Genomic DNA, 25574 nt, shown 5'->3' with positions numbered 1-25574 from the left:
CAAAAAACAGAAAACCAACAATCCCTTTGCTACCAGCTTCAAGAAATCAACCACTAAGAAACCATCCAAGGCACTTGATCCGTTCTCCACATCTAGAAAATCAAAAACTAAGAAAAATGAAGATATCTTCGAAGAAATCGATTCTTCGATGGATATCGATAACGTGGATCAACAACCGTCTTCTCCGATCAAGGCCGAAGTCAAATCGGAAGCCGTAGAAGAAAAGGAAAATATCCAAGAGGCTGCGCCTAAAAGCGAAGCGGATTCGGATTCTGAAGATGAAGTTGTGCTTAGAAGACCAAGGGCTTCTGCATCAATCAAACACGATAACCAAAGTGTCACTTCATCCAAAGCGGCTTCATTCAAAAAAATACCAAAACCAGAGCTTAGACAACCATTGTCGTCTTCTCCTGCCAGATCATTTGCACCTGCTGATAATTATACTGAAAAATTAGATGAATCAAGAATAGTCGATAATGGATCCGAATCAGAAAACCCCAACTCCTTTAAAATGTTCTGGCTCGATTACTGTGAAGTCGATGGCTCTTTACTTCTTTTTGGTAAAGTCTTGACACGTGAAGGTAAATGTGTTTCTGGTGTTGTTCAAGTTAATGGCTTATATAGAGAATTATTTTTCTTACCTAGAAAGTATAGAATGACTGAAGCTGGTGAAGATCTTGAAGATAAAATTACTCCAATGGATATACACCAAGAAGTCACCCCATTGCTTTTGCAACAATATGGTTTAGAGAAACTTAGAGCTAAACCAGAAAAAATGAAATATGCTTTTGAGCTTCCAGGTATTCCTAAAGAGACTGAATATTTGAAAGTTTTAATGCCCTATAATACTCCCCGTAATAAAAATCTTATTATGCCAGCTGACTTAAAAGGTGAAACGTTTAATCATATATTTGGTACCAATGCTAACTTATTCGAATCATTTGTTCTTCAAAGAAATATAATGGGTCCCTGCTGGTTAGAGATTCTGTCTCCTGATTTCGATGGTCTTAGAAATGCAACTCATTGTCAGGTTGAGGTTGCTGTTGACTCTCCAAGTCTTATAAAGCCAATCACCAATGTTAACATTCCAGCTCCACATTTAACGGTCACTTCCATTTCTGTCCAAACTGTCATGGATGCAAAAAACAGTAAACAGGAAGTTGCTGCTATTTCGCTTGCCACTTACCGTAACATTCCTCAAGATACCCCAATTGATGAAAATACTGAACCTACTGAATCTCTCACATTGGCTAGACCAGTTGGTGGAGCTACCTACTTCCCACCAGGTTTGCAACAATTGGGTCAAAAACAAGGTATGAATTTGAAAACTTTGCCAAATGAGAAAGTATTATTGAATGGTTTAAATGCTTTTATCAAGTCTACGGATCCTGATGTTTTCATTGGTCATAGATTGGAAAATATATCATTAGATGTTTTGGTCCATAGAATGTACGACCTTAAAGTTCCAACATGGTCATCATTGGGTCGTCGTAACAGAAAGACCTGGCCTGATAGATTTGGCCGTTCAAGTGGTGGATTTAATAACAGTTTACAAATTCGTGAAATTTTCCAAGGTAGATTATTATGTGATATTGCTAATGAAATGGGTCAATCATTAACTCCTAAATGTCAATCTTGGGATTTACCTGAAATGTATGATGTCGTTTGCCACAAGAAACATACTGCTTTAGAAATTAATTATCAAACACCAAGTTTTTCTGAAGATGCTTCTTTATTTCTCATGGCTTTGAATGAAAATGACTTTAATGCTAAAATCACTGCAGAAATATCATTTTCTACCCAAATTCTTTCATTATCAAAACAATTGACCAACTTGGCCGGTAATGCTTGGTCACATACTTTGAGTGGTACAAGAGCTGGTCGTAACGAATTCATTTTGCTTCATGAATTCAAAAGAAACAATTATATTGTTCCCGATAAAGAGGATAGATATCATAAAAATTCTCAACAACAGCAAAACAAACTTGAATCAAGTGAAGATGATGCAACTACTGTAACTTCTAACAAGAAACCTAAGTTTCAAGGTGGTCTCGTTTTTGAGCCAGAAAAGGGTTTGCACAAAAATTATATTTTGGTTATGGATTTCAATTCTTTATATCCAAGTATTATTCAAGAATTCAATATTTGTTTTACTACTGTTGATCGAGATGATTTTAATGTTTCCCATGATGAAGATAAAGACTTACCAATCATTCCAGATAGGGACTCTTCTCAAGGTGTGTTACCCAGATTATTAAACACTTTAGTTACTCGTCGTCGTGAAGTTAAAAAATTATTAAAAGATCCAAAGAACTCTCCTGTTGAAAAAGCACAATTTGATATCAAACAGCAAGCTTTAAAGTTAACTGCAAATTCTATGTATGGTTGTTTGGGTTATGTGAATTCCAGGTTTTATGCCAAACCATTGGCTATGTTGGTTACAAATAAAGGTAGAGAGATCTTAATGGACACTAGACAATTAGCCGAGTCTATTGGTTTAAGAGTTGTTTATGGTGATACAGATTCTGTCATGATTGATACCGGTGTCGATAATTTGAAAGAAGCTTTGAAAATTGGTGAGGAGTTTAAAGTTCAAGTAAATGAACGTTATAGATTATTGGAAATTGATACTGATAATGTTTTCAAAAGATTATTATTACATGCAAAGAAAAAGTATGCTGCAATGAACGTTTCTATTGATAAAAAAACTGGACAAGAGCTTACGGCTTTAGAAGTTAAAGGTTTGGATATGAGACGTCGTGAGTATTGTCAGTTATCCAAAGATATTTCTACTTTTGTTTTACAAAAACTCTTATCTGACACTGATCCAGAGCAAGCTTTGGGGGAAGTTTATGATTATTTGGAAGAAACAACACAAAAGATTAAAAATAATGAAATACCAATTGATAGGTATAAAGTTAACACCAGATTATCCAAGGACCCAAGCAATTATCCAAATGGTAAGTCCATGCCACCGGTACAAGTTGCATTTAGATTGAGGTCTCAAGGGAAAGTGATTAAAGCTGGATCAGTTATTACTTTTGTCATTACTGCTGCCAATGATGAAAATGAGACTAAAGAATCTTCACCAGCCGACCGAGCAAGAGCTATTACTGAAGTGCTCGCAAAGAACTCGAATTATAAACCTGATGCCAACTATTACCTAGAAAAACAAATATTTGCACCCGTTGAAAGATTGCTCGAAAGAATTGAGGGTATTGACATGGTTAGAGTTGCTAAATGCTTGGGAATCGATACAAAGAAATATATATTAAGAGTTAAAAACAACGAGTCTGCCAATGGTGAAATTGTGCCTTTAGAATCAAATATCACCGATATAGAAAGATTCAGATTGTCTAGTTATCTAATCATGAATTGTAAATGTGGTCATAAGTTTAGATTCGGTGGTATACTTGCATCTAATGACTATAAAGTTACATTCAATGGTATTTCTTGTGGGAAATGCGATTATACATTCCCACAAATCAGAATTGCATCCCAATTAGAAAATGCTATCAGAACCCATTTAGCTTCTTACTACGCAGGGTGGTTGGTGTGTGATGACGGTGCCTGTGGTATCACTACCAGACAAATCTCGGTATACGGTAGACGTTGCATTGGTAGTTCAGGTACCAGTCACGGTTGCAAAGGTGTTATGAAATACAAATATACCGATAAAGCATTGTATAATCAATTATTATACTTCAACTCCATTTTCGACGTTGATAAAGCAAAAAAAAACGAATTGAAACCAATATATGATGTTTTTGATACGGTTGAAAACCAACCTAAGAAATTAGCATCTGGTCAAGTTGACGCTTTAGCTGAACAAAATAGAGAATTGTTCACTCAATGCCAGGACGTTATTCAAAAATACTTAGGTGATTGTGGTCGTCGTTATGTTGATATGTCTGGTCTTTTCGATTGGATGAGTAAGGCATAGCTTCAATCCTTTCAAGTTATTAGTATTTTGCACCTCTCGTTTCCTTTCAATTCTCTTCTTTGGTTGTATTTTGGTTCTTTTTTCAGTTTTGTATTACACTTCTCTTCCTTTTTGTACACTAGCTTATCTATCTAATTTATGAATTGTTCAACTAAACCTTATTGTAGTTCAATGGTTAATATATCAGTCGTTATAGACCTATTTGCAGTCTATTTTATATGGTAGTGCATAAACCAATATACCGATTTTTTTTTTTCTTTTAAAAAAAAACCGAACTACTCTCGGAAAGTCTAAAAACTTGAAAAAATGCTAAGAAGGTAAATAAATAGTAATAAAGCTATTTAGTGAATCTTCTCCATAAATCAAACAACAAATAGTTTTCGTTCGTTTAGACCCCAAGCCTTTTTCAGTGCATCACAATGAATTTCAATCCGCAAGGGGGTAATGGGAATATGAATGGAGATCAAGCTCCTTTCAATCCGCAACAAGCTGGACAGAGCCAGAACCAACAGGGAGCTGCTAGTTTTTTACCTCCACAATTTGCCAACTTGTCTCAACAGCAAATCCAGCATTTGATGAAGACCAACCCACAGTTTCAACAAATGATTAGAACATATGTTCAGAATCAGCGAATGTTACAACAACAACAATTGGCACAACAACAAATGCTACAACGAGGTCAAGTACCACCAGCTCAACAACAACCTGTCCCACCACAACAAGCGAATTTGTCTGGGATGAATACCAATTTGGGTATGGCTCAAAGAAACTTGAGCAATCCTCAACTCTCGCAACAACCACAACAAATGATGGGGTCACCTCAAGTGAATCCTAATGGTTTACCTGCTCAAAGACCATTTTCGAATTCAAGACCAACATCTTTCCGTCAGCAACCACAAGTACCACCATCCCAACAATTTCCAGGCCAACTTCCTCAGCAGCAAAGGCCACTGTTACAAGGAATGGCTACTGCTCAAGGTAGGCCGAACATGTCACCTCAGGGTAGCATACCGCCACAAGCTATGCCTATGGCTGGACCGGGGACTCCAAGAAACGCGGCCACCATGGCTGCTGCTGCTGCTCAGGTAAAGCAGCACCCTAATATGAGTAGAGCCGGTAGTGTTTCTGCTGTACCTGGCGGGGTTCCAGTAACACCTTCTACAACAGCGCAAGGGTTCTATGGCTCTACGTCTAACATTACACCAGGAACAATTCCAATGGGGTCTGGTCCTATGGGAGTTACCGGTGCTACTCCTGTCAATGCCCCTGGTATTGCTGCTAATGTAGTTCCTGGGGTTCCACCTGTTGGGATTCCTGGTGCATCTGGAGTCGACGTGAGTGGGAATGGTATGTCCAAGCCAGAAATGATTGGAGTTCAATCACTGAATCCTAATGAGCCTCCACACTTCTCTCCACAAGTGCTCGGAGCACTTCTGTACCGTGAATTAACGGAATTGAATGAATGGTCTGAAAAGCTAAAGAAAGAAGGGAAAGAGGTACCACTTGACGTTAAAATATATGAAGAGTTAGTCAAAAGAGATAATACTTTTGTTTCCAAATATAATCAACAGTCTACAAAAAGCAAACAAGTTGTTGAAGGATTAGTTCGTGATATCAAATCCTATAACGATATCAAACAGTTAAGGATGAATGCCATAAACTTATCATCAAAGGGTGCATTCAATAACAGTATATGGGGAGAAGGTTACCAAGGGTATGGTAATGGAATCAGTAATACTGCTACTCAATTAATTATGCCAAAACATAATAAGGCAGTTTCCAGATTGCCAGATATAGGTATGACTGATCGAAAAATAAACAGTAATGTATTGAAAAAAATTGAAAGTGGTAAGACTAATCAATTGGTGCCAATTAGATTGGAGTTTGATCAAGAAAGAGATAAATTCAAATTAAGAGATACCTTTTTATGGGACTTAAGTGAAGACGTTTTGCCATTAGACTATTTTGTCAGACAATTAATTGAAGACTATAAATTTATTCCTGAACAACATTATTATACTATTTTAGGTTCCATCAATGAACAAATCAAAAGTTTCCGTAAAAAACCCGATAAGACAATGGGTGAGCTAAGGATTCCAATAAAAGTAGATGTCACCATAAACAACACTCAATTAGTTGATCAATTTGAATGGGATATATTGAATTCAGGGGAAAATGATGCTGAAGAATTTGCACTTATCATGTGTGATGAGATGAATTTACCGGGCGAATTCACCACTGCAATTGCCCATTCCATCAGAGAACAAAGTCAATTATTCCATAGGGCATTATTTTTAATCGGTTACAGTTTTGATGGCTCATTAATTCACGAAGATGAAATTAGATCAAGACTTCTTCCTTCGCTTAGATTGCTTAGTCAGGATCAACAGAGTGGTAAAGTTGTTGATGATTTTGTCTCGACTTTGCGAAATCCAAGTAATGTACCAGATTTCACCCCTTCTTTGGTCAAATTAACTCAATTAGAAGTAGAAAGATTAGAAAAAGATATTGAGAGGGATTCACGTCGTAAAAGAAGACATACCACTAATGATTATGATAATTTTAATTCTGCGGGTAGCGGACTATCAAACAACTCCAGTGGTGGAGGCAGAGGAACAACTAGTAGAAGAGCCGCATTACATACTGGTAGAGGAGTCAAGGTTTCATTGCCAGATTTATCTGACGTTCCAAAAACCTTCAGAACACCAGCCCCTTCGAGTATTTTACCGGGTGCTATCGATTTAGGGGTACCAGACATATATGGTTACACTGAGATTGCTGCTAACCGTACAACCGTACGTAATCCCAACTATAAACCACCTAATTTAAATAATGAAGGCGGTGATGATGCCACCGATGACGAAGAGTCAGGTAATGATAGAGTCAAGTACCTGTACGATGATGTTTTGGAAAGATTTATCGTTAAAATAAAATTACCCAGAGCATAAGTGTATATTAACATATAGATAAATTTAAATGTATTCAGTATTTATACTACTTTTTCATGTTTCATTTTTTTTTTTGCAGCATTCGGTAACTGATCGGTAGCTTTTTCACAGGAAGAACAAAGAAGCCCCCGCGTAGATGTCAAGCTATATATATACCTATACTTATATTCAATTTTCTACTTTCTAAAGCCAAATATCAAGCTAATAAAAGAACTATAATGAAATACGCTTTAGTCACGGGGGCATCATCGGGAATTGGATTCGAGGTATGTAAGAACCTTGCCAATCGCGGGTACAAAGTTTTGGGGTGTACTATTGCCAAAGAAGTTGAGAAAATGGCACCTTTGAAAGAACTAGGAGTGGTACCAATTGAATGTGATATCAGCTCAGTTAGTGATATCAAGAAAATGGCTCAGGTTGTTGAAGAAGAAACCGGTGGGCGCTTAGATATTTTATACAATAATGCCGGTATTCTGATTGCAGGAGCAGCCGTGGAGTTTGATGATCTGGAAGCCAAAAAATTATTCGACGTTAATGTCTTGGGACACATCTATGTCACGAAGTACATGATTAAGTACGTGATTCTGGCAAAAGGAACCATCATTTTCACCAGCTCTGTGGCTGCCAGAGTCCCACTTCTGTGGGTATCATTGTACTGTGCAACTAAAGCAGCCATTGATCAATATGCCTTGGGCCTTCATGGAGAAATGAAGCACTATGGCGTACGTGTCATCTCGGTGATCACTGGTGGTGTAGACACTGCTATTTGTGATAATAACGTCAATTATACCACTGATGGAGGACTATTTGATGTACCGGCTGCAAGAGAAAGTATGATATCCTCAGCAATGATGCTGAGACAACAGATTTCCATTTCGCCCAAGGAATATGCCAAGCAAGTCTTGGGCAAGGCTATTGGTGGTAGGGGTGGTTTCAACGTATATGCTGGAGGCAGAGCATACTTTTTACATTTGGTTAGTCGTTTTGTTCCCTTATGGTTGATGGAATGGGGTATATCTTTCCATTTCAAACAATTATCGGTCTGGGCCCAGCTACGTAAGAAGTTGAGAGATCAATCAGCTAAACGGCTGGCCTGAGTTGGTGTGTATCCGTTTATATCGTAATCTATATATCTCTCTATCTCTCTATCTCTCTATCTATCTATCTATCTATCTATCTATCTCTCTATCTATCTATCTATCAGTAGGTGTTTATTTGCAACCGTAAAGACCCGTGCACCGAAAGTCCTCCTATTCATAAAGAACAAGCATTGCCCTTTCTGTCTCGTGTGCAGGACTCTTTTTAAAACGAATATCTTTACATTAAGAGACCAAATAAAAACACACGATATCAAATAAATCTATTCATTAGCTTTTCATTCTTTCTATTGTGTACTTGATATTAATGGATTGTTAAAGAGCATAGATTTGTTCATCTTAGGTTATCATTTAGATATAAGGGGCTTTTTCCAGGTTTGTTTGCCGCTTTTTTTCAACCGTTTTTGCCTTTCTGAATATCTCGTATAGATTGCCGATATTTCTAATCATCTCCCCAGTCCCTTTCAGAGCCATCAGCAATCATGACTACAAGTCATTCACATCGGGAACTGTTAGAGCAGCAGGATAATGCTGAGGAAAACAATCATTTGTTAGAATCGTTCGATACTCCGGAACCAGAGGATGGTAATCAAGAGTTCAAATTAAAATATTCCCATTCCCAACATAGTTTGAATGAAGTATATAATGGCAAGAAGTTTCTGTCTGATCAAAGCGATGATGACCGCTTGCAGAGCACCAGTAGTATTCAGCAACATGAAACAACGCCCAGAGAACAAGATAATGAAGAAGAAAATACCCAACAGCAAGATGGATTAAATGGTGCTTTACAAGAAGGAAATTCATCATCCCATCCGGATTCTAACGGTTCACCAGATCAAGTTGATTTGGAACTGCAGCAACCCCGTCGTCTTACCACGTCACAACGAATCAAGAATGTCATTCATCATTTGGTTCCCATCAAACAAACTTATGAAAGAATCAATAACGGGATTACTACCGGGAGAATGCAATCAAATACTCCAGGTCGATTTATTGGCCAGGGTACTGATGGAGTATTCCGAAACTTGATGGCAAAACCAGATACCGAAAGTAACCGGATCGATCAAGAAAATAATCCTCCTTCATACGAAGAAGCAGCCGCTGATGCAAGTCCGGAGTACTGGGAGTCAACGGTTATCTCCCCTATGTATGAAGATGAAGTGTTTGTTGAAGGTTTACCGGTTGGAAATATTGCAAATTTTGTATGGAATGGTTTAGTAACTGTTGCTTTCCAATTTGTTGGTTTCATTCTTTGTTATTTGTTACATACCTCTCATGCTGCAAAACAAGGCTCAAGAGTTGGTTTGGGTATAACTTTCATGGTTTACGGGTATGGAATGGTTCCTTCTAATTTTGGTAATCCAAACAGAGTACCCGATCGGTATGAACCTTCGGATCCTAATCTGTTTGATATCAATAAATCTCTGTCCATAAGCACTGGTGGCAAACTTGATACTTATAAAGTTGGATTATTGAAGGGAGTTACTTCGGTCGATGCTTCTCAACAAAATGACCCAAGCGTATTCGATGCTCCTTATTTTGCTTATGGATTGATCGCTTTTGGTCTATTCATTATCATAAAAGCTATTATGGATTATTACCGTGTTAAACAAATGGAAAGGGTTATATTATCACCTCCTACAACGACTACAACTACAACTACGGCAAATTCTTCTTAATAACTCATAAAAGATCTCATATACTTCTTCATTCAGTTTTTGTTTTTCTATTCTATTTTATTCTTTGTTTTTCTACTGGACTTAATAATTAATCGGCATTTTTGTATACTACTCTAAATATATTTTTATACGGTATAACTATTAATTTAAATAAGTGAAACTTTGTAGATTAGGCTGTGAAATTTTTGATCTCTCGCACTAACTTCACTGATCGTCCACAGATTATTTATTACGTTTACAATTTTGAAAATTTACGAACAACAGACCCTTTTCACTTGAAGAGATAGTTTTTACTACAATTGAAGATGAAATTCCATTCAATTGTTTCGTTTGCAGTCTCTGCACTTTTTGCAACCTCTGCTGTTTTAGCCGAAGATGTTCAACAGGAACAAGCAAATGCCGCTTCAAGACAAGAACCTGAAAACTCGGAATCAATTAAATTTTTAATTGATTACGATATTAAAGAGTATCCAGAAGTCTCTAACACCAATGTTGCTGAGTTGAAGAATGGTGAAGTGATTACCTTACAATATAACGCAGTCAATAATGAAGAAGAAGACATCACCGTTGTTGGTGTTGGTGGTACATTCCGTAACCCTGCAAACAACAAGATTGTTACTAATTTGACTGCTGCCACCATTGGCCCAATTGTTATCAAATCAGGTGAAAGTGTTGCCTTTGACCAAAAAGTGAATTTGGAATTGGTTCCTGATAATTACATGTTAACCCCTCAGGTATTCATTGCCTATAAAGAAGAATTAAAATTAATTCAAACCAGAGGCCAATTAGCAAGTGTTAATGATGTACCAATTTCATTTTTCAACCCCCAATTATTATTTTTGGAATTAATCATTGGGTTGACCTTGGCTGGTTTTGGTTATTTTGCTTGGCTGGTTTGGGGTCAAGTCTACTTTCAAGGAACTTCTCCAATTAGATCGAAGAAGATATCTGCTCCAATTGCGGTATCAACTGGATCAAAGACCGTTAATGAAGACTGGCTTCCCCCAAATCATTTGCAAAATAAGAAAAAGAAGACCAGAAAAGCTTATTAAATTAGTTATAATATAAATAATTTGTCTCTTTTTTTTTGAAAAAAATTACGTCTATTAAAATATTATCTATATGAATGACTTAATGTAGGATCAACCTAACAAAACCATCATTTTTTCATAAATGGTGAAAACTATACCACCACTTAAGACCAATCTACCCAATCTTGGGGTTGCACCTTTCCAGAATACCAACAAACCTTCGTCTTTAAAAATCTTTACAAAACAGTTGAAAGTTGAAGAGTATATTTTATCCGCACCCAAAGCTTGCATTCTAGTTTTAACTGTATCAATTGGCATGGTGGCATAAACTGTCACAGTACCGGCAAAAGCACCAACTGCAAAAGTGGCAGCACTACTTAAAGGTTCATTCGGTTTGGTCCCCGAAGCCTGCTGTATCATAGTTTTGATGGCATTATAAGAACCCAATCTTACTGCTTGATTAGCAGCCTGTCTCATTGAAACTGGTAATACACCAGCGTAAATACCTTTAAATCCCAAGTCTTTAACTAATCTAAAAGATCCCAGAATCAATCCATTTTGGTATTTTGGTTTTGGAGTTTGTTTATCATCAATCAATGCAGTTTTAATTGCTTCGAATGGAGTGACTGCAACAACACTTTCTAATAAACCAGCACCCAAACCAGCAAGGACCCCTCTTGGTCCAGATAATTTACCATTTTTATCAGCAAGTAAACCTTTGATGGAATCAAATCCAAGGAATCTAACTGAAGCCTTGACTGTATTACCCACAACAAAAGCTGGACACCCTATATAAAGAGAAGAAACCCCTTGAGTTTTAGCCACGTTATAGATAAGTACTAATGGGTTACGGGAAGCTTTAGAAGCACGATCGGCCAATTGTAATCTGGTCTTAGCAAATTCGAATGGATAAGTGATCACCCCTTCAACGGCACCGGCCGTCCCACCAGCTATGAAAGATTTGAAAGGATCAGCCTATTTGCGAGTTAGTATTTAATGAAAATTCATCTTTTTGCACTCAAATGAGAGTGCCGCAAGTTCTCTCCGCAAAAAAAAAAAAAAGTGAGTCATTCAATGATTTAAAAGAAAAATGGATATAGAAAAGATAAGTGGATAGATGTCAATGGAGAGCCAAGGGTCGAATGGGAAACGTACTTTTTTGTCGCTTTTGCTCATGATGTCAATGTAAAATAGAAAACCACTAGGAAGAAACCTGGAGAAAGAAGTAGTTGATCAAAAAATTTTCACTCGAAATTTTTCAAAAGTATTTTTTTTTCTGACAGAAACTCCGTAATCTGCAAATTGTCCGATAACGGGACTTACAAACAAGTAATGCAAATATATATTGTACAGTAGAAAAGTAATTATACATCTTCGAATTCGTCGAAGTCGTCCTCTTCCTCGTCGTCATCGTCGTCATCCGCTTCACGTTCAGCCAAATCCGCATAGTAAGCTGCCAAAACATCTTGAGCGGCTTGATCTTTTGAATCCAGAGTTGGAGGGTTTGCTGGGGCGGATTGGACTTGATCGGATGGTTCGATTTGGGGAGTAGAAGATTCTTCTTTAATATCGGTTGATTCTTCTTTAATTGTAGGGGTTGTTTCTTTAGAAGATTCTTCGCTATCTAATTTACCTAACATTTTACCAACGGTACTTGCCGAGTGCCAGGAAGGTAAAGCGTTCTGTTCTAATTTTTGTCTTCTTTGTTCTTTTTCTAATTGTTCACGTTCGTAATTTTCATCGTTAGCAGTAATTGAAACGTTAAGAGTAGCTTGAGACTTAGAAGCAGCATTTTGTAAAGAGGAAGACATATTGGATCTTGATTTATTGCTAATACGATTTGATATGGTATAGGAAGCAGAAGAAGAAGTTCTTGCTGGAATAGCAATGGTTAAAGCCAGTTCGAAATTATTATCTTCGATATAAGAGTCGTCAATTTTTTTCAAATAAGAGATGATTGGATCAACTTGTAACATTAATTTTTCTAATCTAGCTTGTCTAATTGAAGCTTGTTGATATGAATCATCTTCAATTAAGATGCCATTACAGTTATCACAAACAAAATTTAATTTATCATCACTTAATAAAGAAATTGCATCCAACTGACTAACTTTTTTCCCACACCTTGGACAAACGTACCCATGAGGGTTACCCAACAATGACATTTCTTGTTTTAAATCATTTACTAAAGTATGCACTTTCCATTTGATTGAATCAATTGCTTCAGTAATATGTATATAATAATATGTTCGAGTAGTTAATCGTTGTTGGTTATTCTCTTCCTTCTGCACATGGTTCACCAATAATCTATCTTCCACCAATTTATAACAAAGTGCTCTTAATTGCTTGGGATTGATTCCTAATAAGTAGTATAAATCATCCTCCGACAATACGGAATGTAGCAATATAGCATCAAGAATCAAGATGTACTGGCGCAGGTAGAAGCCCCGCGCAACAAACCGAATCAAAGATCTAATCGTATCATCCATCCTTGACTACAGCCGGTAAAGTGACTGCAGTAAGCCAGAACTCTTTTTTTTTTTTGATGTCCACGGAGACCGCACGACATCGGGAACATAAATGTCGCACTAATGTCGTTGATCGACCAATCGGCCGGTCACGTGACCGAAGTGCTGCCACTCCTTCCCCAAACCACATCTAAATGAACATCTAAATGAACCAAAAGGAATTAAATGAACTAAAGGAAATGAGCTTTAATCACCAAGGACTACAATCTCAAACGCGTGGCTTGTTGGAGATTGCTCCCCGTGGAAAACCAGAAACCCTTGCATAATCTCAAACCCAACCGAACAATCACCAATCACGTCAACCATTTCATCCCGTGCTGCCCACCTTCCAGTGGCCAATCAACCCCCGGACATGGACGTAAATATACTCGATCGAGACGTGTTTCAGAAAGATAAAACGGCTAGCAGAACAAGGAACACAATCGCGTTACTGGCAGCGGGTCGTGTCCCCTTCACCGAAAGAACAAAACGACGCGAAAAAAAAAAAAACTGAAACGCGTAATGAAAGCATATAAGTCATTTAAAATATCACGCAGATTTTATTTTATTTAATTTTTTTTTTTTTGGTTTGTTAGTACCAGATACTGATTGAGTTTGGGTTCTACCGTTTCTTCTTGAATAATATTAAACAACGTCCATCGCCAGTACTCTAACAAGAACAAGAAAGATTGGAAAGACGGCCAAGAAGTAGTAGTTTTCAAAAGATATGTCTAGGGTATCAACTGCTAATCAAATTACCAATAGTGAAAGTGATACGAATATGAAGATGGGATCCAGTTCCAGGTTGCCATTACAAGAGAAGGTTACTAATGCTCATGTGGATGAATACAAGTATAAGGTTACCGATACTCCAGTGTCGTCGTATAAGAATAAATCCAAGATTAATACTCCACCACAAAGCATTCATATTACCAGTAAGAATCGTACCAATAGTATGTTGGATACTCCTATAAATAAGAGTGTGAACGGTGGTGGTAATCAGACGATCGATAAACAAGAGTTGACCTTACTTTCACCGGCGTTTTCTTCACCGCAAAATTCGTACTTTGATGCTAAGCAAGACGATTCGCGTCACCATCAACTGCAACCGCAACATTATATGGCCATGCCACCGCCTAAACCATCGTTTGAATTGGAAGACGCTGGCAAAGAACCATCGTCGTCCAATTCATTGACGGTTTCGATTGGCCTGGATGATAATGAACGACCATTACCTAAAAAGAAACAAAAGAAACCCAAAGAGTTGAAAGAATCCGGGTTTTCTATAGAATCAGATGAAAAACCTCCATACTCGTATGCTACGTTGATTGGAATGTCTATTCTAACCACCAAGTCGAAAAAACTAACTCTTTCTTCGATTTATCAATGGATATCTGATACTTTCAAGTATTATAAACGTGAAGACGTTGGATGGCAGAATTCAATTAGACATAATCTATCATTGAATAAAGCTTTCATCAAAGGTGATAAGTCAAAAGATGGTAAGGGCCATTATTGGTGTATTAAACCAGGATTCGAAGAACAATTTTTAAGATCAAGAAATAATAAAAAATCGGGTTATCATGAAATAATGGATCAGTTGAAAAAATATCCAAATCACCCAAATTACCCAACTCATCACTTTGGGGAAAGACCCGTTGACATCGAGGCTAAACCAATCCATCGTTCCATCAATTCTATTCCTTCCTCGCCTAATCTTGCTGAAGATGAAGATGAACAACCAATCAAAAAAAGAAATCGTTCAGAAATCGACGATGACTTTAATTATCGTGACAGCGATGATGACGAAACTAATTTTAATGAAGATAATGATCATAAATATAGTCGTGCTATTTTGGATCATCCTTTCAAAAAACAAAAATTGGTTGATGATGATGAGGACTATGAAGATGACGAATGGGAAACAACTAAATTGATAACAACTCCAAAATCTGGGAAAAATCATCCTAATTTCATAATCAGCGAATCTCCAAATAAACCATTATTGGCCGGTAAGAATTTAACCTTCACTTCAAGTTTTAGTTGTCAATCTAATTTTGAATTATCCCCAATAAGAACCAGCGAAACTGGTCCTTTACTCGAACCTTTAACTCCTGCCAATAATAATTATAAAAGTTCAGCCAATGTAATCCAAATTCCTCCTCCTATTCATTTAAACCATTCTAATTCAAATAACCATCTTCACCCCCATTATTCCCTTTCTCAATACCATCACCCAGGTCAGTCCCAACCACCTTCCCAATTACAGCATCCTCTCAATAACTTAAAAACCACTCCGAAATCAAATATTAAAACTCCATTAAGAATCTTGAAAACTCCTCAAACATCATCGATAATGAAAAGATTATGGAATTCTCCTTCCTATCTTGATGATTTTTATTATTCTCCATTACTCAGCTCCTCCCATGGTGCATTGAACTCGTACGATGATGATGATATGATCATGAGAGCTTTTGAAAGCCCAGCTAATAATCAAGTAAATCAAAAAACTGCGAAAAAAAATTTATCTTCAAGTATTGATTCAAGTCGTAACTTATTTGATGATTTGAAAAAAATTGACTCCTTAACTTCAACTAGCTCAATTGATTCTACAGAAAAAAAGGATCCAGATCATCATCGTTCGGATTCGAACCTCACGGATGCTGACTAACTTGGTGCTTGGTTTGCAAACTTTTATTTTTGGTACGGTTTAGGGTTTACAGGGTTTTGCTTTTTTGTTTTCTTCTTTTTTGTTATTTTTTGTTAGTTTTTTTGGCTTGTTTGATTTTGTTACTATACTCAATTTTTCCTTGATGTTTTTTGTTGCAAAAAACATCACTGCTCTTGATTTCATTTCTCGATATCTTGCTATTCTTATTCTACTTTGTATTATTAGCGTACTCTTTAAGTATGTTTCTTTGTTTTGTTTTGTTTTGTTTTGTTTTTTCGTTAATTTACTGTGTATTTGTATAATTTACTATTAATAATATTCATTATTTTATGTCATTAGATCCTTTAGTCAATGCTAGAACACCCTTTACAGCCACATGTTATACATCTATCGAAATCTTTGCCATCGTCTTCTAATTGTTTTCTAGGTACTCGGCAAATACAAGTATTCTCATGATTCTTCTCGTTAACTATAATACAATTTATACAACATAACTTCTCGTATCCTTGTTTTTTCCATTTGGCAATCAAATCCTTATTCACGTACTTCTGCTTCAATAGATATTGATACAACTCACTCAGTATGGTCTTACGTTCATAGTATAGTGAATAAACGTATCTTGATATTTGATGATTTATTTGATAAATGGGCCATAAAGATTCATTTTTATTAGTGGTTTTCAATGATTTTGCCTGTGACTCCTTGAGCTTTGCCAATAGCTTATTCAAAGTTGGTTCAATCTTGTCAAACCCCTCGGGTATCTTGGATTTTTTAGATGCCTTGGGCATTTTTGTTTCCAATTATTTAGTAACTAGTCATCTTGTTATCAAGTTATTTTTTTTTTGTTCGATGACTTAGCGCAAAAAAAAAAATCGAGTGAAAATCTCATTACCTCCCCTGCCAAATACAACTTGATATCCGCTACTTTTGCTAACCACTTCTAACTATTACCAAATCCCTAACAGACTAGTTCAATCCGCTTTGCAATCCACTTCGTTAGCATGGGCAAAAAAAATGACGATGTTGGCAAGATTCGAACTTGCGCGGGAAATCCCATTGCATGGCCCGAAAGATTCGAGTGCAACACCTTAACCGCTCGGTCACAACACCTATAGAGAACGACCTTTCCAGGATTCGATCTCTCAACATATTTGGAACGCCTGACTGCACCTCCGGCGTGGAGGAGTACACGACCAAGCTATCACCCCAAATCATCAAAATTTTGAAATTTTGGTTAACTCGATTGACACGCTTTTCATTAGCATTAATTTGTAGAGTTAAAAATAAATCCCTCCGATCTAATAATTCAATGCTTACAATGCTTTCTTCAGGCTCTTTGAAATATAAGAATTAACTTTTGAGAAGGATGAACGTTTTGCAAGAATATTTTCTGGGAATTAATAAAAGTAGTAAATGGGTCATTTTGACATTGATTTCTTCATTGAAGGTTTTCCAAACCTTTTCTTTGGGCCCTCTGGGGTATTGTCCTAATTTGGGCGGCTTAATTTTGGGTGCTTTTTGCTGTTAAAGGTTTCTAATACCAAGAGTTTAGGTATTTTAAATGATATTTTTACCAGGCTGATAATTATACTAAACATCAGAGAAGGGATATTCAATTGATCCTAGCCCTTTCCTCTAGATTTAATACTTTCTTCTGTGAACATAGGTACATAAATATATATTCAGTATTCTAAAGAATGCAGTTTTAAATGTTTGTTTTTTGAATGTTTGTTTTTTGAATGTTTGTTTTGGTGACTTTCAGCTAGCTTGATGGTCAATCTTCGATTAATTAATTAAATCAAGTCACTGGCCCACTAAGCAGAATATTAAGAAGTTTTTTCAACATATATATATATTGCAAGAAGGAACATACAATATCTGCTTTAACATGATAGGCAAGTTTATAAAGTAGACGGTTTCAAATTCAACAGCTGGTGAAATAAATGTTTAATGAGTATCTTCACCAGAGCTACAGCAGAATGAATATTAGGATACGTATCTGATTTAAAGCTGGAATGGAAAATACCAAGAGTCGAACGAGAAATTACGCCTAAGCGAAAAACCAAAGCTCTGAATAGTGGATTGATCGCATAACGAATATCGACATATATGCTGCTTAAATTTCCTGATTGCATAAACAAGACTCTATTCACATTCTATGGGTTGATTGGGTTATGATTGAAATATTTAAACAGTAACCTGGTGTTAGTCAATGGCTGCAATTTTGCACAATCAACACAAAAATTTGAGCAAAACTTAAATGTCTACACTACAAAGGACAAAACTACTATCATTAATATCTCGTCATGTCATTAAATATATATAGTTATTCTTTCAACCAATCCGGCAATTTTTCAGGATCAGCCTCTATAGTATTTATATCAAAGCTTTCAATTAATAATTCCACCAAAATTCTTCCACCTCTAGCACCAGTGAATCTTCTATATTCTTCACTAACACTAGCCAAATTCCAGCCTTGTAATCGTCTTAAACAGCCAATCACGGCTCCAGTACGGTGTCTGCCCATCCCACAGCAAACCAATAAAGGATAGTTTTCTTTATTGCAAATCAATTCCAAGGCCTTTTTGATCGTTGTTTCACTTAATGAATCCCACGGATTTACGTTTGAGTAATTATAATCATTGATCATGCCCACAAATTCGATATTTATATTGTTCATGGAACAATAATCTAAAAAGTCTTCTTGAGGTTCTTCACTAGCCAACCATAATATGGTTTTCAAATGTAAGTCTTGTAAGAAAGACTGATTTATGATTGATGGTTGACCCGAACGGTATAGTTGTTTTTCGACCGGGCAGAAATTCAAAGGAGGAATGATTCTTAGTGCCGGTGGCCGGGTTATCTTCGTGAGCTTTTTCGCTTCACGATCAACCTGAACGTCCATGATAATGTGGAAGAATAGCCTTAAACAAGTTTTCTTTAATTGAACTTTTTTTTTTATGTTTTGATCGAACAAAACACCCACACACCACACCGAACAGTAAATTTTTCAAACAACTCTCAACTTTAAACACGTTGAAGTTTCCGATTCTTCTTCACAAGACAATCAAAGAATGGCTAAGAAGGATAGCACTCAGATGAAGAAGGCAGCAGCAGCTTCCAACAATGGCACCTCAATTGGCCAATCGATCAATGAAGTTATTTCCGCAATTGAAACCACATATAAAGATTATTCGAATACATTGACTCCAAGATTGAAATTAATTGATTTATTTTTATTATTTTTAGTGGTATTGGGAGTTTTACAGTTTTTATTTGTCTTACTTGTTGGAACATTTCCTTTCAATGCATTTTTAGGAGGATTTATTAGTTGTGTTGGACAATTTGTATTAACTGTTAGTTTAAGATTACAATATAACGCCGATAATAACTCAATTGAAAGTGAAGATAAATATAAGAAGGAGATTTTAGAAAAAGATATTAGTGAGATTAATAGCGGACTGGTAAACGTTGAAAGCTTGGAAGAGGATGTTCAATCAAAACCATTCAAGTATATTAGTCCAGAACGAGCATTTGGAGATTTTATTTTTGCCAGTTTAATTTTACATTTTATAGTATATCATTTTATTAATTGAATTAAATATATTCAATATACAACAGGGAGAGAAGAGATCGTAGGAACGATAACAAATAAGTGATTTTTTTTTTTTTTTTTTTCAGGATTTTTTTTTTCAAGTAGATGGTAAATCAAGTAGATGATAAATCAAGTAGATGGTAAATCAAGTAGATGATAAATCAAGTAGATGGTAAATCAAGTAGATGGTAAATCAAGTAGATGGTAAATCAAGTAGATGGGAAAAAAATTTTTTTTTGGAAACAAAACTTTTCAATAGATCAATATTAATAAATAGAAGTAAACGATTAAACGATGATACAGCAGCCGGATTTTTCTTTACCTTGTTTAGCATTTGGTTGGTTCTTTCTATTTGAAGATTTAGATTGATTATTAGCAGCAGAAGCTTTATCATCAATTAAAGAATCATTGGTTTGTTTATTTGGAGAGTCACCATTGTTACCAGCAGCAACGGCGTCTTGATTAGAAGAAGGAATAGCTTGATTATTTATTGTATTATCATTAACCGGTTGAGGTTGATTTACAACTGACGATTTTTGTTGAGACTGTTGATTTGATGATGCAATTTGTTCTTGTTCTTGTTTTAATTTGGATTCTTCTTCTTGTAATAACTTATTTTGATGTCTGATGGATCTAACCAAACCATGGAAAGCTTCTTCAACGTTAATTCGTTGTTTAGCAGAGGTTTCCAAAAATGGAGCATTGAAAGACTTGGCCAAGGCCAAACCTTCTTCGTAACTAACTTGTCTCTCGATTTCCAAATCACACTTATTACCAACAACTAACACTGGAACATTTTCCGAATCTTTAACTCTTTGAATTTGTTCGAAAAAAGATTGCAATTCTTCTAAGGAATTTCTCGAATTAATTGAGTAAACTAAGAGAAATCCTTCTCCAGTTCTCATATATTGTTCTCTCATAGCACTATATTCTTCTTGTCCGGCGGTATCCAAGACATCCAACAAAACCTGTTCTTTATCAATCATACATTGTTTACGGTATGAATCTTCAATAGTTGGATCGTATTCATCAACAAAATGGGATTGAATAAATTGAATGGTCAATGCAGACTTACCAACACCACCACCACCAACAACAACTAATTTAAACTCTTCTGGTACCATTGCGTTGTATTGAAATCAATAGATGTTTTAAAAAGAAAGAACGTGAAACTGAAAAATGCTAATGGTCAAGCTGTCGCTAAGTATTTTTGATTAAACAAACACTAACAAAACGAAAATTAAAAAAAAAAAAAAAAAATTCTTTCCTAACAAAAATAAAAAAATTAAAATTAAAATACACTAACAAAACTAAAAAAGACAGGAAAAAAAAAAAGAGACAGTCAAAAAAAACAAATCAAAAAAGCTCAATTCAATTGAATGCTTTTTAAAGGATCTGAAAATGGACAACACAGTACTCACACACGCGTAGGCAATCCAGAATTCGATTATAACTCTGATTGATCAAGACTTCTGCTTGGGGGTTGTACTTGGTTAAGGTGAAGTTTCTACGAAAGAAGGAAAGATAAAAAAAAAATTTTTTTTTTGTCTGCCTTNAAAAAAAAAAAAAAAAATTTTCCTGCGAAGCTTTCGATACCGTTATTTTGGTTGTTTTGTTAGTGTATTTATTGGTGTTATTGGTGCTATTGGGTTACTGGTGCTATTGTTGAATACTTTGTTATTGGAAGGTTAGTATCTGTGTGTGTAGCTGGGTAGGTGGGTGTGTCTTGGATATAGTTCAGCCTTTCAATCGTTTACAATGCGACTAAACAGACGATAGGGTTTTTACAACGTTTAATTGACGAAATGAAAATTTGCTGGCTAGAGTAGCCCTTTACAAATGTTTATTTGAAGAGATGAAAAAAAATGAAATGGTTATTGAATGGCCTGGAAATAGCCCCAATGGCATGCCAACGTAGCTAAAGAAAAACAACCTGAAATAATTGTAATTGTTGAGAAAGTTTAAAAGTTAGTATAATATGTTATGATTTTTGTGTTTAACAATAGTGGAATTCTTATTGTTTAATTATCACCTTCGTTTAATTTGTTAATCGATTGGCCGTTTGGCTCGACAATTTTAGCCCTAATCTATTGAGTTAGGTCTCTCTCACGTGAATCTCTTGATATCTATATACATATTAAAACTTCTTAACTTTTCTTGATTTGTTTAAACAGTCGTCGCAGTACCATTTACCCTTGGGGGGATTTTTAAACCCAATACAAGGTAAGTGAAACCATTCTCGCTTACAATCATCTCCATCACATCCAACCATTTCTCCAAAAGAAACCTGGTTACAGTAACAATAGGTGGGTTCCCCATTACCGCCAGTGTTGGTTGGAATTGGACCTGCTGGTTTTGTAGGTTGTTCAGGATCGATTTCTCTTTTAGGCTTAGATGTAGCCCTCTTTTTAGCAGGAGGTTCGGAGTGCGCATGCGCTATGGCTAGGCCTTCTTGTACCGATTGGACTAAATGAGAATGTTGCATTGGTTGTATTGGTTGGGGTTGTTGTTGTTGATGTTGTTGATGTATTGGTTGGGGCTGAGGTGGTTGATGTTGTTGATGTTGCTGTGGTGGTGGTGGTGGTACCAGACTAGGTAATTCTTTTCTTGTTCTTTTCTTACCTTTAACTTCGGGAGTTGATTCTTTGTTTTTGATTTTTTTCGACAGTTTATCTAAGAATTCTTCATCATCATCTTTATTTTGTTTTCTTGCAGCCAATGCTTCTCTTCTACTTTCACTTCTTTGAGATTGTGCTGAACGATTTGGATTTGAATGATCTAAGGTATTAGAAGAATCCATAATCATCGCAGGATGATTCAAAGGTCCAATTCGAATGGATTCGGGAATCTCATTATTATTGATGATTAATTTATAATCGTTATTAATTCGATATAAATGTTTATGTAATAAATCAGTGGCTACTGATGTAACATGCATTTTCTCTTCTAAACATGGTATCACTTCGTGTATTTTGTTTCTAATATTGGTTAATCTTTTAAATTTATTAGAATTATTCATTGGTGTAAATTCTTCCTGGTTTGTTTCTTGATTTTCTTCTAATGAGTTAATTGGTTTGGGATGTAAATTTTCAATATAACTCTTGATTTGATGATTAATCACCGGAACCGTGTTGATGCATTTGGCATCGATTTCCTTTAGTAAAGTAAAATACTTAATCAAATCCATTGGTAATGCTTCAATAGCATCACTTATATCATTCAACCCCGGTAATAGCTCATTTACATTATTGATGTTCTTCGCCCGTTGTTTGTACTGCTGGAACTGCTGGTGTTGCTGGCTGCTCTTGATCCTGTTGATGAGTCGTTGACTCTTTTGACGTGACGGTAAATCTTGACTAGTCATGTTGGGGTCGTGATGAAGAGTTGTTGATGAAGATATAGTCGGGGTCTTTTCTCACATATCCCTTTGAACAAGAGCCACCTCCGTACATCACAAATCAATTGGTAAGTGCACGCCTTCCTTTTTCCGTATTCCTACTTCAGAGTCCAGTTGTAGTAGGAGCTGATATATGGGCAGTCAAATAGTCCTTCCGTGAATGTTATGTATGGACAGCGGTTGGCTGTTTCGATAACGCATTGCCATTTGCAGCAATCAGAGGCTGGGTCGCGTTGCTAGTGTGGTTCCAATTCTATTCAGTCATAACACGTGACTAGTGATGAAGTATGGCTAATTGTTGCAATAGTTGAGCCATCAAAAAAAAGCTAAAGATATAGATATCTCTTCCGAGTGAAACAAGTATTCTTGGGGGTTGATTTAGAATGTTATAAAAGTACTGGATATTTGGTTAGTACTGGTATACTTGTTATTGTTGAAACTTTCCAGAATTTTGATTAGTTATCAAAATATATCTTATAAAGTAAGTAAAATTAACATATTGGAATACAATATTCGTATTAGAAATCACCTATCTAATTGAAAGAAGCTCTAGTGGAGGTAACTCCAAAGATACAATAGAAATTGAATTGCTGCAAAAGCTAAAAGGATTCGAAAGTAAAAATAAGATATCCACAGTTTTGCATTTCAAATAACTCCCTTTTCTCGTTTCTAATTTTTTGTTTTAGGGTTCGTTGTTCCCTTTTATTTAGGCGTTGTGGCTTACTATATGGTTATTCACTATAAATATACTTGAGTAATCAGATTTGAATAGTGAAACTGTCAATTCTTTCTTTTTTCTTTTCTTTTTCAGCTTTTTTGGAAGTTTGTTTTTTTTATGGAAAAGGATCAGCCACAGTTTAACCCATTAGATCAACTAGCTTATAATAAAAATCGAAGAAAATCTTCAAAACAATCGAATGATAATCCCAATCCAGTATTACCTTCACAAAATAACAATCCAACGACTAAACCTCTATTAAGATCGCAAAGTTCAAGGACAGGAATGAGTTATCCAGTTTTACCACTGCAACCTAATACCAGAAACACTCGAAGTCCTTCAAGGAAAAGAGCCCTTGAAGGCTCTAGTCCACTAACCCCAAATAATCAGTCTTTAAATTTTTTATTAAGTTCACATAGTCCATCAATTGAACAAAATATAAGTTATACCCGAAATTATCAACATGAACAAATTCCCAACCCTGCATCGTCTAAATTCACTGCACAATCACCACCAGCATTAACTAGTGGATATAAATACGATAACACCTCTGATGATGATGCCAGGTTTTTAAGATTAGCAAGAGAGGCCTTAGTTGCTACTGCCAGCGGAGTTTCTAAAAATAAAGACGAAAATTTGGCAGGAGAAGATTTGTTAATTGATCCAACCATACAAGATTTGTTACAAAGATTACAATACGCCGCGTCGCCCCATGGGAATCCAATCAAGAAGAGTGACGAGATCAAAGCCAATTCTAATGGGCAATTAATGATTCAGAATTTTTATGATCAGTTCCCCAATTTAAGTAATGACATTTTCATGAATGAAGAGAATAAAGTAAACCATCCGAGTAATCGAGAAAACACTGGTTGGAATTTTTTGGTCGGTGAACCCCTACAGCTAAAATCAGACGACCAAATAGTGAAAGAAAGAGCAAGAAAGAACTCGATCGATAAAGAGCCTACCAAAAAGACTAAAATCCCGGAAAAGGAAGAAAAGAAACCCTTGGATTCTTCTCGTAAATTTTTGTGTGAGAAATGTTCAATGAGTTTTAGAAGATCAAGTGACTTGAAAAGACACGAAAAACAGCATTTGAGCATTCCTCCTAATATTTGTGAGTTATGTGGCAAAGGTTTTGCCAGAAAAGATGCATTGAAAAGACATATGAGTACTTTAACTTGTAAAAGAAACGCTGATCGTAAATTATACATCAACAATTTAAATTATTTAAAGGAGTCCAGGGAAAATGGTTCTCAAATCGATCTTAAAAACGACGACGAAGAAGATGATGATCTAGACGATGACGATGATGACGACCCTAATCAATTCAGTTCAAGTAAGAACTGGCAACTCTAGGCTGGTTGCGAAAACTATGTACAGTAATATATATTCGTTCGCATGCTTATGTAAGATCCCGTCATTTTGCATCATACCAGAATAGCTGACTGTCCGCTTAAAGTAATATGCTATTGAATATACAAGCGATGATGCATAAGGTACTGGTTAAGATAAAGATGTTAGCCAAGCACCAAAGGGTTAGCCAAGTACCAAAGGGTTATCAAGAACCAAAGGGTTAACCAAGTACCAAAGGTTAGCCAAATACCAAAGGTTAGCCAAATACCAAGATACTAAAACATACCAAGATACTAAAACATACCAAGATACTAAAACGTACCAATATACAAAACATACCAATATACAAAACATACCAATATACAAAACATACCAAGATACTAAAACATACCAATATACTAAAACATCGTATCTCAAAAAACAAGTATTCAATTGATCAATGCATACCAAGTTAACCAATGCACCCATGCACCAGGTGACCCCCGGCTGAAAGGATGCTGCCGTCACGCGCACACGACCGCATCGCTTCAGGCCTCGGTAGTTCGGTCCTTTTTCGGAATGGGAGAGTGGTGGGTGTACGGGTGATGTCGTCACTTGGTTTTTCGGTTCATGGTTAATCCGTGATTCTCCGGAAA

The 25574-nt window shown here is 36.1% G+C and overlaps 14 protein-coding genes and 1 non-coding gene across 15 annotated transcripts; 8 read left to right on the top strand and 7 right to left on the bottom strand.

Annotated features, from left to right (window-relative positions):
• The first annotated feature begins 723 nt into the window (after positions 1 to 723).
• POL1 (DNA-directed DNA polymerase alpha catalytic subunit) lies at positions 724 to 4067 on the top strand. Its single transcript, XM_020221748.1, has one exon. The coding sequence runs from the start codon at positions 776 to 778 to the stop codon at positions 3941 to 3943; it is 3168 nt and encodes a 1055-aa protein (XP_020074639.1). The 5' UTR covers positions 724 to 775; the 3' UTR covers positions 3944 to 4067.
• A 295-nt stretch (positions 4068 to 4362) lies between these two features.
• SNF5 (Snf5p) lies at positions 4363 to 6903 on the top strand (the record flags this gene model as incomplete). The annotated part of the gene is made up of 2 exons (XM_020219849.1): positions 4363 to 5050; positions 5363 to 6903. The coding sequence occupies 2 exons, from the start codon at positions 4363 to 4365 to the stop codon at positions 6889 to 6891; spliced, it is 2217 nt and encodes a 738-aa protein (XP_020074638.1). The 3' UTR covers positions 6892 to 6903.
• Positions 6904 to 7076: 173 nt separating this feature from the next.
• HYPBUDRAFT_153820 (uncharacterized protein) lies at positions 7077 to 8099 on the top strand. Its single transcript, XM_020221747.1, has one exon. It carries the CDS (start codon positions 7110 to 7112, stop codon positions 7986 to 7988), a length of 879 nt encoding a protein of 292 aa, XP_020074637.1. The 5' UTR covers positions 7077 to 7109; the 3' UTR covers positions 7989 to 8099.
• Positions 8100 to 8272: 173 nt separating this feature from the next.
• Positions 8273 to 9779, top strand: HYPBUDRAFT_153819 (uncharacterized protein). Its single transcript, XM_020221746.1, has one exon. It carries the CDS (start codon positions 8471 to 8473, stop codon positions 9665 to 9667), a length of 1197 nt encoding a protein of 398 aa, XP_020074636.1. The 5' UTR covers positions 8273 to 8470; the 3' UTR covers positions 9668 to 9779.
• A 162-nt stretch (positions 9780 to 9941) lies between these two features.
• HYPBUDRAFT_153818 (increased recombination centers protein 22) lies at positions 9942 to 10771 on the top strand. Its single transcript, XM_020221745.1, has one exon. It carries the CDS (start codon positions 9973 to 9975, stop codon positions 10717 to 10719), a length of 747 nt encoding a protein of 248 aa, XP_020074635.1. The 5' UTR covers positions 9942 to 9972; the 3' UTR covers positions 10720 to 10771.
• A 38-nt stretch (positions 10772 to 10809) lies between these two features.
• CTP1 (Ctp1p) lies at positions 10810 to 11874 on the bottom strand (the record flags this gene model as incomplete). Its single annotated transcript, XM_020220258.1, has 2 exons — positions 10810 to 11673; positions 11854 to 11874. 2 exons carry the CDS (start codon positions 11872 to 11874, stop codon positions 10810 to 10812), a joined length of 885 nt encoding a protein of 294 aa, XP_020074634.1.
• A 203-nt stretch (positions 11875 to 12077) lies between these two features.
• On the bottom strand, positions 12078 to 13187 carry TFA1 (transcription factor TFIIE subunit; the record flags this gene model as incomplete). The annotated part of the gene is made up of 1 exon (XM_020223739.1): positions 12078 to 13187. A coding segment is annotated over one exon (1110 nt), but the record flags the coding sequence as incomplete, so codon positions are not given.
• An 805-nt stretch (positions 13188 to 13992) lies between these two features.
• HCM1 (Hcm1p) lies at positions 13993 to 15876 on the top strand (the record flags this gene model as incomplete). Its single annotated transcript, XM_020222370.1, has 1 exon — positions 13993 to 15876. One exon carries the CDS (start codon positions 13993 to 13995, stop codon positions 15874 to 15876), a length of 1884 nt encoding a protein of 627 aa, XP_020074632.1.
• A 344-nt stretch (positions 15877 to 16220) lies between these two features.
• Positions 16221 to 16675, bottom strand: BUD31 (U2 snRNP complex subunit; the record flags this gene model as incomplete). Its single annotated transcript, XM_020222606.1, has 1 exon — positions 16221 to 16675. Exon 1 carries the CDS (start codon positions 16662 to 16664, stop codon positions 16221 to 16223), a length of 444 nt encoding a protein of 147 aa, XP_020074631.1. The 5' UTR covers positions 16665 to 16675.
• A 219-nt stretch (positions 16676 to 16894) lies between these two features.
• On the bottom strand, positions 16895 to 16986 carry HYPBUDRAFT_t143. The gene has a single exon. It is a non-coding gene; the product is annotated as a tRNA-Ser (tRNA).
• Positions 16987 to 18202: 1216 nt separating this feature from the next.
• OCA1 (putative tyrosine protein phosphatase) lies at positions 18203 to 18781 on the bottom strand (the record flags this gene model as incomplete). Its single annotated transcript, XM_020223687.1, has 1 exon — positions 18203 to 18781. One exon carries the CDS (start codon positions 18779 to 18781, stop codon positions 18203 to 18205), a length of 579 nt encoding a protein of 192 aa, XP_020074630.1.
• A 68-nt stretch (positions 18782 to 18849) lies between these two features.
• Positions 18850 to 19556, top strand: HYPBUDRAFT_226807 (dolichyl-diphosphooligosaccharide-protein glycotransferase). The gene has a single exon (XM_020223119.1). The coding sequence runs from the start codon at positions 18951 to 18953 to the stop codon at positions 19470 to 19472; it is 522 nt and encodes a 173-aa protein (XP_020074629.1). The 5' UTR covers positions 18850 to 18950; the 3' UTR covers positions 19473 to 19556.
• Positions 19557 to 19656: 100 nt separating this feature from the next.
• On the bottom strand, positions 19657 to 20607 carry RAS1 (Ras family GTPase). The gene has a single exon (XM_020221744.1). The coding sequence runs from the start codon at positions 20593 to 20595 to the stop codon at positions 19759 to 19761; it is 837 nt and encodes a 278-aa protein (XP_020074628.1). The 5' UTR covers positions 20596 to 20607; the 3' UTR covers positions 19657 to 19758.
• A 1001-nt stretch (positions 20608 to 21608) lies between these two features.
• Positions 21609 to 23262, bottom strand: PHO23 (Pho23p; the record flags this gene model as incomplete). The annotated part of the gene is made up of 2 exons (XM_020219848.1): positions 22064 to 23262; positions 21609 to 21937 (listed from the first exon to the last, which is right to left on the bottom strand). Exons 1-2 carry the CDS (start codon positions 22833 to 22835, stop codon positions 21609 to 21611), a joined length of 1101 nt encoding a protein of 366 aa, XP_020074627.1. The 5' UTR covers positions 22836 to 23262.
• A 365-nt stretch (positions 23263 to 23627) lies between these two features.
• On the top strand, positions 23628 to 24987 carry HYPBUDRAFT_153811 (uncharacterized protein). The gene has a single exon (XM_020221743.1). The coding sequence runs from the start codon at positions 23704 to 23706 to the stop codon at positions 24940 to 24942; it is 1239 nt and encodes a 412-aa protein (XP_020074626.1). The 5' UTR covers positions 23628 to 23703; the 3' UTR covers positions 24943 to 24987.
• Positions 24988 to 25574: the final 587 nt, after the last annotated feature.

Source organism: Hyphopichia burtonii (genome assembly GCF_001661395.1).
Source record: "Hyphopichia burtonii NRRL Y-1933 unplaced genomic scaffold HYPBUscaffold_7, whole genome shotgun sequence".
NCBI classification, from domain to species: Eukaryota; Fungi; Ascomycota; class Pichiomycetes; order Serinales; family Debaryomycetaceae; genus Hyphopichia; species Hyphopichia burtonii.
Note: the sequence above shows the minus strand (reverse complement) of the source record. Positions and strands in the feature narration are given on the sequence as shown.